At 23.7% G+C, this 14,641-nt stretch overlaps 5 protein-coding genes across 5 annotated transcripts, besides 1 other annotated feature; 2 read left to right on the top strand and 3 right to left on the bottom strand.

Annotated features, from left to right (window-relative positions):
• Nucleotides 1-198: 198 nt before the first annotated feature.
• On the top strand, nt 199-696 carry EHI_077490 (uncharacterized protein; the record flags this gene model as incomplete). Its single annotated transcript, XM_001913992.1, has 1 exon — nt 199-696. One exon carries the CDS (start codon nt 199-201, stop codon nt 694-696), a length of 498 nt encoding a protein of 165 aa, XP_001914027.1.
• Nucleotides 697-752: 56 nt separating this feature from the next.
• Nucleotides 753-865: a repeat region.
• A 3,784-nt stretch (nt 866-4,649) lies between these two features.
• On the top strand, nt 4,650-8,553 carry EHI_077500 (galactose-specific adhesin 170kD subunit; the record flags this gene model as incomplete). Its single annotated transcript, XM_650323.2, has 1 exon — nt 4,650-8,553. The coding sequence occupies one exon, from the start codon at nt 4,650-4,652 to the stop codon at nt 8,523-8,525; it is 3,876 nt and encodes a 1,291-aa protein (XP_655415.2). The 3' UTR covers nt 8,526-8,553.
• An 840-nt stretch (nt 8,554-9,393) lies between these two features.
• On the bottom strand, nt 9,394-10,494 carry EHI_077510 (uncharacterized protein; the record flags this gene model as incomplete). The annotated part of the gene is made up of 1 exon (XM_001913993.1): nt 9,394-10,494. The coding sequence occupies one exon, from the start codon at nt 10,492-10,494 to the stop codon at nt 9,394-9,396; it is 1,101 nt and encodes a 366-aa protein (XP_001914028.1).
• A 372-nt stretch (nt 10,495-10,866) lies between these two features.
• On the bottom strand, nt 10,867-11,847 carry EHI_077520 (uncharacterized protein; the record flags this gene model as incomplete). Its single annotated transcript, XM_644455.2, has 1 exon — nt 10,867-11,847. The coding sequence occupies one exon, from the start codon at nt 11,845-11,847 to the stop codon at nt 10,867-10,869; it is 981 nt and encodes a 326-aa protein (XP_649547.2).
• Nucleotides 11,848-12,792: 945 nt separating this feature from the next.
• EHI_077530 (uncharacterized protein) lies at nt 12,793-13,505 on the bottom strand. The gene has a single exon (XM_644454.2). The coding sequence runs from the start codon at nt 13,479-13,481 to the stop codon at nt 12,861-12,863; it is 621 nt and encodes a 206-aa protein (XP_649546.2). The 5' UTR covers nt 13,482-13,505; the 3' UTR covers nt 12,793-12,860.
• Nucleotides 13,506-14,641: the final 1,136 nt, after the last annotated feature.

Below are 14,641 nucleotides of genomic sequence, written 5' to 3' on the forward strand. Positions count from 1 at the left end.
GGAAATTATTAACCATTTGGTGGACAGTTTCTACAATTCGATTAAAATATTATGGAACATGGAAATTGACTGAATCACTTAGGAGAAATTTCAGGATGTGGTTATACTGGAACAACAAAAGAAGGAAAAGATGAATTTTTATTATATAGAAATGTTAGTATTATAGAATTTGAAGTATGTAGGTCATGTAAAGTAAATATGGATCTTTGGAATACTTATGTTCAAAAATGGTTAAAGAATTATGTTTATGTCTCTATGATTGGAACACCATTAGAAAGATATAAAACAAGTTTAACTATGGCAGTTTGTGCATTTTGGCATGGAGTATATCCAGGATATTATATGTCATTTTTTGTTTTAGGATTTGATAAAGATTTATCAAATTTAATTTATAAACGACTTGATCCATATATGAGAATGAAATTTGGAGAAGGAAGTATTGTATGGAATGTATATGATATTTTATTAAGAATATTTAATCATTGGCATTTAAATTATGCAGTTTATCCTTTCATGAGATTTGAATTAATTCCTTCACTTATTGTAGTTTATAGAACATATTTCCTTGGTTATCTTATTCCATTAATACTTTATTTGTGGTTAACTTATTATCCTCCTCATTTAACACAAGAAAAAATTAAGAAAGAAGAATTACAACAACAAAAAGATTCAACATTACTCAAAAAAGAAGACTAAAATTTTTAATCTACTTTTTTTGTTTTTTATGTTTAAAAAAATGGAATTAACAAGAAAAGAAACATCATCATAAAAATAAAAAAAAAACAAAAAATAAAAGAATGAGAAATTCATATCAATAAGAAATATAAATAATAGAAGAATGAATGAAAATAAACATTATTTTTATTATTATAACAACCACATGATATAAATTATTTCATTCATTAATTCATTTTTTTTTTCATCTTCTTATGTATTTTAATAGTTCAAATAGAAATAAACAATAAATATCAAAATAAAATAAGAAATAAATAAAATGATAGAAATAATGAATGTAATTCAGTTAAATGAAAATATGATGAAATTAAAGTAAATGAAAATAAATGAATTACAAATGAAATTGAAATAAAATAGAAAAATAACATTATAATGAAATATTTCATGTAATATCATTATTAATTTTATACGCAATAAATTTAATATGAATTTTATAAGTATTAAAGTTACAATTAAGTTAAATATGATATTATAATCAACTATATATATTATTGAAATATATATTGTTTTACAAAACAACTCATAAATTAAATACAAGAAAAAATACTATAATGCTTATACGTTTGAAATTAACTTTATAACAGAATTGAAAATATAGGATCTATTGAAACAATCATTTCCCATTATTTATAAAATCAAATTGGGAATAATCACATTAATTGTTTTCAAGTTTGAATGTAATACGTTAGAAAACCCACACACACAAACATTAAAATAACATCAATTATCAAAACACTTGTGTCAATTTGTCAAAACACTAACTTTATGAAAAACGGATAATATCATATTCAAGACTTCAAATGTTTGTGTTTGCTATTGTTTATTAATATTTGGATTAAGTATTTATTAAAGAATGTTATTTAAGAATGAAATTTTAACATTGAGTATATCAGATATTATTAACAGTAAAACAGGTTCATCAGTGGTTATTGAAGCTAAATGAAAATAAACCATGGAATAGTGTTATGAATATTCTAATCTTAAAACAATGATGTAAACAATGACAAAATTCATTGTTTACAATAAAACTCAAACAATCAGTTGAATGATGAATTATTTAATTTGGGAATAGATGAAAGAGCTTTAATTCAAATGAAATAAATAACGTTGAATGAAACATTTCATATATTTCTCAGTATGATGAAAGAAGTATCAGTAAACTATATTCAGTTGTTGTTTCTTGTTTTAATTTCATAATAATTTCATTTTGTCATTTTTCTTCAATTTTGAATTTTGTATTATTTGATAAAAATACTTTAGTTAAACCATTATTCTTATATTCTCACAAATTAAATTACTTTATAACTCTATTCCATAATTCCATATTATCATTCTCATTCATTATACTGGTTTTATTTTAGTACATATTATTTAAAATGATACTCATTTTAGTTAAAAGAGTTTATAATAAAATATGAAGAGATGAGAAATGAAAAAGAAGAGAATAAGACGTAAATATAGTTTACAACAACTTTTAATTCTTTGAATTTATTACAATACATTAATACCATTTGATATTCATTGAATTTAAATTAAAACAAATATATCAACATCATTAACAACACTCTTATTTAAATTAACGTGAATAAACAAAAAAAACATTCAAATTAATAATGATATTTTCAAGTGTTATATAATTTCTAATACAAAAATTATTCATTCATAATACAGTCGGATTAATCAATTAATTACTACAATTGAGAAAATGTAGAATGACGTATATATTATTAATGAAACTATTATGATAAATACTTTTCATATTCATTCGTTTTTATTTGAAGAAATAATTAACATAAAATGTGAATGTCAAACGATTGTAAAATTATCATCAACTATTAAAGATAAAAGAAATAGAATGAAATCTATTAGATATAGTAAAGAGTATGTAAAAGTACATTCTAATACTACAAACACTAAACCATCTATTCTTATTATTTTAAAGAAATTGATTTAATTAAAGATAAACCAATCAATCAGAAACATATTTTAAGTATAATAACAGGAATATCGAAAAACTAACTAGTAATGAAAATGAACTTGTAGTATTATTAATAATAAAACACGAGTTAAAATATGTGCATATTGAAACATCATAAAAGAATACAGACATACGAATGAATGATATAAAAATGGATATTGATGAAAATAAATAATAAGACATAAAATTTGATACAAAATTATCGAATTGGTTATTAAAAACATTATTAATAATTCATTCAATGATAGAAAATGAGTATTAACATGTTTGTTAAGAAGAATATATATTTATTATAAGATAAGACATTTATGATATAAGTGTTAGTTAACTTCAATACATTCATTTAAAATAATGGCAATTATAATTTAATGAATGGTGATGTATTATTCAATACAAAATGAAAATTACAGATAAGTTGTATATAACTAGTACTCTAAGTTCATTAAAGAAATTTCAAATAGTTAAAAGAGAATAGCAAATAACTATTAATTAAATTGGTGTTAAAGTGATAGTGTCTAATTAGTGCAATAATAATAAATTTCATAAATACAACAAAAATAAAACAATTTGAAATAATTGTGTTAATGTGATATTGTTAAATGTAATGTTAATAACATGAATTTATATAATGAAAATAATAACTCAACAAAAAATAATAAAATTGAAGTATTTTCTACATATAATTCAAATAAGAATGTTTCACTATTATTTCTTTTTTCAAAGAATTTAAATAAAATGAAAATAATGTGTATTTTCAAATGATGTATTGTTGTATTATCAATAATAGGCATGTTATTGTTAATAAAGAATATACTAACTTAATTTCAAAACAGTTGAATCAATTAAAACAATTTATGTTCAAATACATGATAATAAATAATAATTATACTGTTATTTGATGGTTGAAAGTTGAGATAATTATTTTAAGTAATACTTAAACAAAAAAAAAACAAAGAAAATATATATCATTCAAATATTAATTGATGAAGAATTTGAAATTCACAAACAGGTATTAAAATTAGTTCAACGATGTTTATGAAATTACAATTCAACTACTATTAATATTCTTATTAAAACAATAATTGGCAATTAAAAATATTTCTAAAACAATTATTTCTATTATATTAACAATAGACGTGTTTTATGCTACAAGTATTATATTGTAAATGAATTAACGTTAACATACATTTACAAAAAAGTCAGAATGAATAAATTTGATAGATTGATAGAATGAAGAAAGAAAAGAATGGAAATTGGGAATTAAAGTAATAAATTAAAAGTATTTACCAAATGAATAATTGTAGTTATTGTAATAATAGTCAAAGTAATAATGAAAATATGAATAAAATTGATTATATTTTGAATGAAAAATTAGTTTATGAATAAATAAAAGAAATGAAATAACAGAGAAATAAAAGAGTTAATAACAAGAATAAATGATGAAATAGAAAATACATAAAGATAATGATATTATAAGTGTCATATATTTATAGTAATATTGTTTATAATAACAGAAAATAAAATAATACAATAAAACATTTTTATTTAAAGAATGAACGATGAAATAACATGAAAAGATTGCTGAAAAGAAACTAAAAGTAAATGAAGGAAATAATGATGAGATTGTATCTGAAAATGATTAATGACAAGAAATAATTCAAAGTAAAGAATAGTAATAATGGAAACAAGAATAAATAAATAATGAAAGAAAGAATAAACAAAAAACTAGAAAAGTGAATTGTTATAAAAATGAATGGAAAAATGAAATGAATTTATTCTTGGTTTTATTTTATACTATCCTCTTATTGTTTTACTTGATAAATTTCTGTTCAAAAAAGATATATTCTATTGAAAATAAAAGAAGGAAAGGACAAATTCTGAATAATAGGAAAGGCAAGTGAATTTAAACAAGACAATGAACTAGAAAGACAAAGATATGAAATTATTATTATTAAATATCTTATTATTATGTTGTCTTGCAGATAAACTTAATGAATTTTCAGCAGATATTGACTATTATGACCTTGGTATTATGTCTCGTGGAAAGAATGCAGGTTCATGGTATCATTCTTACACTCACCAATATGATGTTTTCTATTATTTAGCTATGCAACCATGGAGACATTTTGTATGGACTACATGCGATAAAAATGATAATACAGAATGTTATAAATATACTATCAATGAAGATCATAATGTAAAGGTTGAAGATATTAATAAAACAAATATTAAACAAGATTTTTGTCAAAAAGAATATGCATATCCAATTGAAAAATATGAAGTTGATTGGGACAATGTTCCAGTTGATGAACAACGAATTGAAAGTGTAGATATTAATGGAAAAACTTGTTTTAAATATGCAGCTAAAAGACCATTGGCTTATGTTTATTTAAATACAAAAATGACATATGCAACAAAAACTGAAGCATATGATGTTTGTAGAATGGATTTCATTGGAGGAAGATCAATTACATTCAGATCATTTAACACAGAGAATAAAGCATTTATTGATCAATATAATACAAACACTACATCAAAATGTCTTCTTGATGTTTACAAGAATAATGTTAATACACATCTTGCAATAATCTTTGGTATTACTGATTCTACAGTCATTAAATCACTTCAAGAGAATTTATCTCTTTTAAGTCAACTAAAAACAGTCAAAGGAGTAACACTCTACTATCTTAAAGATGATACTTATTTTACAGTTAATATTACTTTAGATCAATTAAAATATGATACACTTGTCAAATACACAGCAGGAACAGGACAAGTTGATCCACTTATTAATATTGCTAAGAAAGATTTAGCTACTAAAGTTGCAGATAAAAGTAAAGATAAAAATGCAAATGATAAAATCAAAAGAGGAACTATGATTGTGTTAATGGATACTGCACTTGGATCAGAATTTAATGCAGAAACAGAATTTGATAGAAAGAATATTTCAGTTCATACTGTTGTTCTTAATAGAAATAAAGACCCAAAGATTACACGTAGTGCATTGAGACTTGTTTCACTTGGACCACATTATCATGAATTTACAGGTAATGATGAAGTTAATGCAACAATCACTGCACTTTTCAAAGGAATTAGAGCCAATTTAACAGAAAGATGTGATAGAGATAAATGTTCAGGATTTTGTGATGCAATGAATAGATGCACATGTCCAATGTGTTGTGAGAATGATTGTTTCTATACATCCTGTGATGTAGAAACAGGATCATGTATTCCATGGCCTAAAGCTAAACCAAAAGCAAAGAAAGAATGTCCAGCAACATGTGTAGGCTCATATGAATGTAGAGATCTTGAAGGTTGTGTTGTTAAACAATATAATACATCTTGTGAACCAAAAGTGAAATGCATGGTACCATATTGTGATAATGATAAGAATCTAACTGAAGTATGTAAACAAAAAGCTAATTGTGAAGCAGATCAAAAACCAAGTTCTGATGGATATTGTTGGAGTTATACATGTGACCAAACTACTGGTTTTTGTAAGAAAGATAAACGTGGTGAAAATATGTGTACAGGAAAGACAAATAACTGTCAAGAATATGTTTGTGATGAAAAACAAAGATGTAGTGTTAGAGATAAAGTATGTGTAAAAACATCACCATACATTGAAATGTCATGTTATGTAGCCAAGTGTAATCTCAATACAGGTATGTGTGAGAACAGATTATCATGTGATACATACTCATCATGTGGTGGAGATTCTACAGGATCAGTATGTAAATGTGATTCTACAACTAATAACCAATGTCAATGTACTCAAGTACAAAACGGTAATTATTGTGACTCTAATAAACATCAAATTTGTGATTATACAGGAACAACACCAAAGTGTAAAGTGTCTAATTGTACAGAAGATCTTGTTAGAGATGGATGTCTTATTAAGAGATGTAATGAAACAAGTAAAACAACATATTGGGAGAATGTTGATTGTTCTAAAACTGAAGTTAAATTCGCTCAAGATGGTAAATCTGAAAATATGTGTAAACAATATTATTCAACTACATGTTTGAATGGAAAATGTGTTGTTCAAGCAGTTGGTGATGTTTCTAATGTAGGATGTGGATATTGTTCAATGGGAACAGATAATATTATTACATATCATGATGATTGTAATTCACGTAAATCACAATGTGGAAACTTTAATGGTAAGTGTGTACAAGCGAAAGATAAATCTTATTCTTGTGTATTTGAAAAAGATGCATCTTCTAAATCAGATAATGATATTTGTGCAAAATGTTCTAGTTTAACATGTCCAGCTGATACTACATACAGAACATATACATATGACTCAAAAACAGGAACATGTAAAGCAACTGTTCAACCAACACCAGCATGTTCAGTATGTGAAAGTGGTAAATTTGTAGAGAAATGCAAAGATCAAAAATTAGAACGTAAAGTCACTTTAGAAAATGGAAAAGAATATAAATACACCATTCCAAAAGATTGTGTCAATGAACAATGCATTCCAAGAACCTATGTTGATTGTTTAGGTAATGATGATAACTTTAAATCTATTTATAACTTCTATTTACCATGTCAAGCATATGTTACAGCTACCTATCATTACAGTTCATTATTCAATTTAACTAGTTATAAACTTCACTTACCACAAAGTGAAGAATTTATGAAAGAGGCAGACAAAGAAGCATATTGTACATACGAAATAACAACAAGAGAATGTAAAACATGTTCATTAATTGAAACTAGAGAAAAAGTCCAAGAAGTTGATTTGTGTGCAGAAGAGACTAAGAATGGAGGAGTTCCATTCAAATGTAAGAATAACAATTGCATTATTGATCCTAACTTTGATTGTCAACCTATTGAATGTAAGATTCAAGAGATTGTTATTACAGAAAAAGATGGAATAAAAACAACAACATGTAAAAATACTACAAAAACAACATGTGACACTAACAATAAGAGAATAGAAGATGCACGTAAAGCATTCATTGAAGGAAAAGAAGGAATTGAGCAAGTAGAATGTGCAAGTACTGTTTGTCAAAATGATAATAGTTGTCCAATTATTACTGATGTAGAAAAATGTAATCAAAACACAGAAGTAGATTATGGATGTAAAGCAATGACAGGAGAATGTGATGGTACTACATATCTTTGTAAATTTGTACAACTTACTGATGATCCATCATTAGATAGTGAACATTTTAGAACTAAATCAGGAGTTGAACTTAACAATGCATGTTTGAAATATAAATGTGTTGAGAGTAAAGGAAGTGATGGAAAAATCACACATAAATGGGAAATTGATACAGAACGATCAAATGCTAATCCAAAACCAAGAAATCCATGCGAAACAGCAACATGTAATCAAACAACTGGAGAAACTATTTACACAAAGAAAACATGTACTGTTTCAGAAGAATTCCCAACAATCACACCAAATCAAGGAAGATGTTTCTATTGTCAATGTTCATATCTTGACGGTTCATCAGTTCTTACTATGTATGGAGAAACAGATAAAGAATATTATGATCTTGATGCATGTGGTAATTGTCGTGTTTGGAATCAAACAGATAGAACACAACAACTTAATAATCACACCGAGTGTATTCTCGCAGGAGAAATTAATAATGTTGGAGCTATTGCAGCGGCAACTACTGTGGCTGCTGTTATAGTTGCAGTTGTAGTTGCATTAATTGTCGTTTCTATTGGATTGTTTAAGACTTATCAACTTGTTTCATCAGCTATGAAGAATGCCATTACAACAACTAATGAAAATGCAGAATATGTTGGAGCAGATAATGAAGCAACTAATGCAGCAATATTCAATGGATAAGAACAATAATTAAGAGAATTGAATAACATTTTATGTTTTTAGATTAAAAATAAAAAGAAGAATAAATTGAGTGATAAACAATGAATAAAAATAAAGTGAACATCATTTTTATTTTCATATTTTAACAACACCTTAATCAAATAAGAATTAATAAGTTATTTGTAGATATTCAGAAATTATATAATCCATTCTTTTATTCTTTTCATTTTAATTATTCTATGTTTTAATTCTATTTGATATTTCAAATTATACAGACTTTCTATCAATTTATTCATTTCTATTTATCTTTCTATTCTATCATTTAAATGTCATTTATTTCATCTTGGTAGTTGTTTTGTATTTCATTATATTTATCACATCAATGTTAAAAATAACAGAAAAATAGAAAAAATAAATTAATTCTTATGAATTATTGAACAATAGTATATTTTGTTTATCACATATTTTCATTTAAATTCTATTTTAATAACAAATAATAGTTCTGAGAGTCTATTAAATGAACAAACAATATTCCTTATTGGTTATTTACATATTCTATTGAATTGACAACATAATTATTATTCATTGATATTAGACATTATATCACATTCATATAATATCATTATAATGATATGGTGTTTATTTGTAAAAAACAATAAAAAAATCATTGAAATATTATACAATTAAAATGATATAACAAAGATGTTTTATGAAAATATTATTATTTTAATCATTTTATTTATTGTTATTAAATTAAAAATAATAACCATTTGTTATTTTATTTCAATTATTATCTTATTTAATTTTCATAACTTTTAATTCAGTTATTTCTTCTTGATATTCATTGTTGCTATTTCTACTTAATAACATATCATTACATTCTACTTCATTAAATACATTGTGAATTTCTCTGTTTGAAACAATGAATAACATCTTCAAATTCTGTGTTTGTCATTTCATGATTAATAAAAGTAAAATAACTATTTCTACCATTCATTATTATTGTTTGTTGTTGTTTTTCAATTTTATCTATCCAACCTCGTTGGATGTAATTCATCTTAATTTCTATTTCTTCAACTTGATAATAAGTAAGAGTTAGTCCCAATCCAAAGATATTTTGTGGATTAATCATTTCAATACCATTCATTTTCATTTCCATTGACTCTGTGTTATTTCTTAATGTAATTTTAATACAATCAACATTACAATAAATGTATGTATCTCTTACTGCTTTATTCCTTTCTTGAATTATTTTGATCATTTTATCAAAATCACATCCTTTTTCATACACAATATCTTCTTCTTCAATAATACTTCTTTCTTCTCTTTGTTGAATATCATTTTCTTGTTTAATAGGTTCTGACATTTTCTGACAACATTCTATGATAAATTTAGTTATATAATCTGTAATTTTATTTAATACAACAAGTTCTTTTGTTTCTATATCAAGACTAATTCTTTGAATATTCACCATAATACAAGTCTCACTCATTTCAAATACCTTTTTTAATTTATTCATTTCTTCTTGGTTTATTTGAACAAATAAATTTTCTACTATTGGAATATCTTCAACTCGAGTATTATCATGAAACATCGTTGAATCATTTCCATTTCTAAATAATGGTTGCATTATTCCAATACTTGGTTCTTTCTTTATTCCTTCTTTGATAGTAATATCAATGTCTTGAATTATACTTTTCTTTGTTCCTATTTCCATTTCTAACCTCTCTGCTTTAACTGAGATTGTTGTTTGTTGAGCTTGTATGATGTTAATGAATGGTTGTTTTTCATTTTCTGTTACTAAAACTTTCATTTCAAATTTATTCTCTCCATCATAACATGTCAATTCAATTTGATTCAATTTAATATTGATATTGGTTGTTTGTTGTTCTGGAGTTTCATATTGATTTTCAAAATCTTTTTGCTCATCTTTTTGAATCTTATTATTAATAATTTGAAGCACAGATAAGAATTTCCCCAACCCATCCATTATTTAAAAAATTCAACATTTTATTATTTCTTTATTGTATAACAATACACACTTATTATGTTTTTAACACTATACTCACGTAAATATTTACATTCTTATTCATACATGTATTATTCTTTATTGAATAACAATGATAAATGAAATAATAATGAATAAATACTGACATTATTCAATAATGCTTAATTAATCATTAATAATGATAATTAAATGAAATAATAAAATAAATATTAATTATAAATTAAATTATTATAACAATTCAAATAAATAAACATATAAATCATTAATAATATAAAATATAAAATATAAATGTGTTATTAATATTAAAGTGTGACACTAATGTAATAAAAATAAGAAATAAAACAATATATTCAATTAAAAGAATGTGAATGTGATAATAATCGAAAGAATGACAAATATACATGATGTACCATCAATATTTTTGTGATTATTAATATCATCATCTGATTCACTTTCTGAGCTATCTGTTGTTTTATTTTCTGATTCTTTACTTTCATCTTTTTGTTCATTATTCTTTCCGTCTTCTGGTTTGTTTTGTTTGTTATTATCTTTACTTTCATCTTTTTGTTCATTATTCTTTTCTTCAGTGTTTTTGTCTTGTTGTTGTGATTTTTGTTGATTATTACTATCTTTGTTTTCTTTTTCTTGTTCATTATTCTTCTTTTCTTGTCCTTGATTACTTGTTTCTTCTTCATTTTTCTTTTCTTCATTTTTATCTTTGTTTTTCTGGCTATTTTCATTATCACTTTCATTATCTTTAGTCTCACCTCCTTTTTTCTTTTCACTTGCATCACTTTCTTGACTTTGTTCTTTTCCTTTATCATCTTGTGGGTTGTCGTTCTTTTCATCTTTAATGTGTTCTGCTTTTCCTTCTTTCTCACTCGGATTTTCTTGATTCTTTTCTTGGTTCTTCTCATTTCCATTCTGATTTTCATGGTTTTCATCAACTTTCTGTTTGTTTTGTTCATTGTGTGTTGTGTCAGCCTCTTGTCCACTTGGACGTTCAGTGTCTTGGTGTTCCTCCTTACTTCCTTTGCCATTTTCTCCTGTTGATTGTTTTTCTGATTCTTTCACATCTTCTTTTTTCTGATTATCTCCAGCTGTTTCACTTGCTCCATTTACTGTTGATGTTTCTTTTGATTCTTTGACTCTTTCAGTTTCTTGAGTAGTTGGTTTTTCTTTAGGAATAGTCTGTCCACCAAATGTCTCTTCTTGTTTTATTGGTTCTGTTGTAACTTTTTTATCAACAATTGTTTCAATTCCTTTTTCTTCAGTTGCTGTTGGTGTTGTTACTTCAACTTCACTTTTTAATTCTGCTTTATACAGATTGTGCATTCTTTTGTGTTGTTTTGATTTTATTTGTTTGTGTATTAATTCTTTATTGTTAATACTTTCTGTTGCATTAGTAATTACAATAATCAATAGAAATATAAACATTGAATGAAATGTATGTAAGTTCTTCTCTTTAAATATACTCTTTTCTTTTTCTATTATTGCAATTTACATTCATTTTATTTTATAATGACTCAATTATTTCATTTTTCATTTCATCATTTCATCATATTGTTGTATTTTTGTATTTTGAAATTCCATACCAAATAGAATGAAATGAAATATTAAATTAAAATTCAATTCATTTTTGTAATGTATTCAACAAATTGAATCATAAACAACAATAATAAAATAAAATGAATAATAATTTCAATTCAAATTATTGTTATATTAAGAATATATTCATAACTATCAATCAATATATAACAATTATCATAACGATATATTGAAATTTATATTTACCATTTATTGATTTTCAAAAGTTATTAAGTGTTAATAATTACTTGATTATTTTTATGAATCTTTTATTTACAAATTTATTTTATTCAACCCATAAAACAAAACAAAGTAATAACAATAAATAATATCATTAATTAACATTAAAATTGTTCATTTATCAAATAATTTTTCTTTTTATTATCTTAATTCATTTTTTTCATATACTAAACTTTAGTATCATGTTTAGTTCAAAAATATAATATAATTTATTACAAAATTCAATTACAACAATTATATTTTATTATTGATTATCATGAAATTTATAACAATAATAAAAGAAATATCAATAAATTTAACATTAGAAAAATCCTTTTAATTTCTTCTTCCTTGTGTTTTTCTTTTTCTATAAAAATAAAATGAATTATACAATATATTTAAACATTTAGTATTTATTATCTCTTGTTATTTATATTCTAACTAGAATAAAAACACAATTTAATCTAAACGAACAATAAAAAATATTAATCATTTAAATTTAAACATAAAATATTCTAATTTTTAATAAAACCCATTGTCAGTTAAATAAATAACATAATCATCATTCCAATAAGAGAAAGAATAGTTAATGATGCTCCATCTATATAATCCGATGAATTTTTATTTGGTTTACTTTCACATTTATAAATAGTACTATTTCTACAAGAACCACATTTCCATAATTCTTTTGTTTTATTTTTCACTTGTTCATCACATTGACTGTTAGTATAAATGACTCCATACATAGAACCGTTTTCTATTTTATACCTACAATATTCATTACTAACTTCATCACACTTACCACAGATTCCTGTTACATAAGTCATATAAGCGTTATTTTGATGAGAACATTTATTATCATCTTCATCTAAACCAAAGTATCCAATATAGTCTGGGATTTCTTTAAGTTCAACAGTACAACCTCTTGAAAGACAAAAATCTTTAAAATTTTCTTCACTAACAGCAACAGAAGTTTCATTTTTTGTTCCAGTACATTCTGATGATGTATTATATTGTGAAACTGTAACATTATTCCCACTCTGAATATAATATTCAGAAGTTGATGCTCCTGTATAATAACACTTACCAAATTCAATAACTTGAAAAGTTATTGATTGTCCATCAGGACTTTTTGAGTTAGTAATGATTATTGACTCAGACATTACAAGACTAAATAACAACAAAATAAATATGTTCATTAGTTGTGTCTCTCATTTATCTATTTCATTTAAATACTATTATTCCTTCTTCTTACATTCTCTATTTTTATTATCTCTAGCCGTTATTCTTCATGAGTTTTATTCATTTATTATCATTTTCTTTGGTAGTTGTTATACTTATTTGAAAGAATAATTTAATTTCTTTCTCTTTTATTAAAAATTTTCACCTCTTTTTTTCTTTTCAACTTCTTTCAAGTGCATTTTTTTCTACATTCTTGTTTGTTTATTCTTTTCAGAAAATTGTTTTGGGTAGTTCTTTCCTTTCTTTGTTAAAAAATTTTCTTCAATTAAACTCATCTAACTTAATTCTTAAACTTCTCATTATTTGCTATTTAACAATTAATCATATTCATTTATTTTAATTGACGTTGTTTTGGAGAAATATTCAATCCATTAAATTATTCAAATTATATGTTTTATGTTATTTTGAGTTATTTGAAATAATTATTTTATCATATTGAAAAGATGTTATTAAAATTATTGTTTTATTCATTTTATCAATTCCTTTGTTTAAGTCATTATAACTTTATATTGTTTATTGTTCTTTGTCTTTATGTCTTATTCTATTGTTATTTTATTATTTGTTGTAAAGTGTTGTCTGTTTCTCTGTGTATTTATTATTCCATTTTATTCTTATTTTTGAATTGATTTCTATTTCTTCACAATGAAATTATCCTTTATTATTGTTTATTATTTCATTTAACTATCAAATACATTTTGATTGTATATTTTGATTTGTTTCTTAATTTCATTTGAAAGATTATTGTTTAATGCTTTGAATTTTGTTGATTTATTACAAGTATTTTTATGGCACGAAAATTAGCAAAGAAAAAATGCATCTAAATAATTTACAAAAAAGAAAAAAGATGCAAAAAAATTTGCATAATTAGAATTTTCCATTTATTATATTTTGCTCATAAAAAAAAAATAAAAAAATAAAAAATATGATAAATACAGAATATGTAAATATTTATGTTTATATTTTATAATCATTTTTATTTTGTATGAAATATTAATGAAATGGATTATTTGATGAATCATATTTATTTTTATTCTTTTTATATTATTTATATTCTTTTATTATTATGTTATTTATTTCTCTG

Source organism: Entamoeba histolytica, genomic scaffold, assembly GCF_000208925.1.
Source record: "Entamoeba histolytica HM-1:IMSS scf_1104750517475 genomic scaffold, whole genome shotgun sequence".
In the NCBI taxonomy this organism is placed as follows: Eukaryota; Evosea; order Mastigamoebida; family Endamoebidae; genus Entamoeba; species Entamoeba histolytica.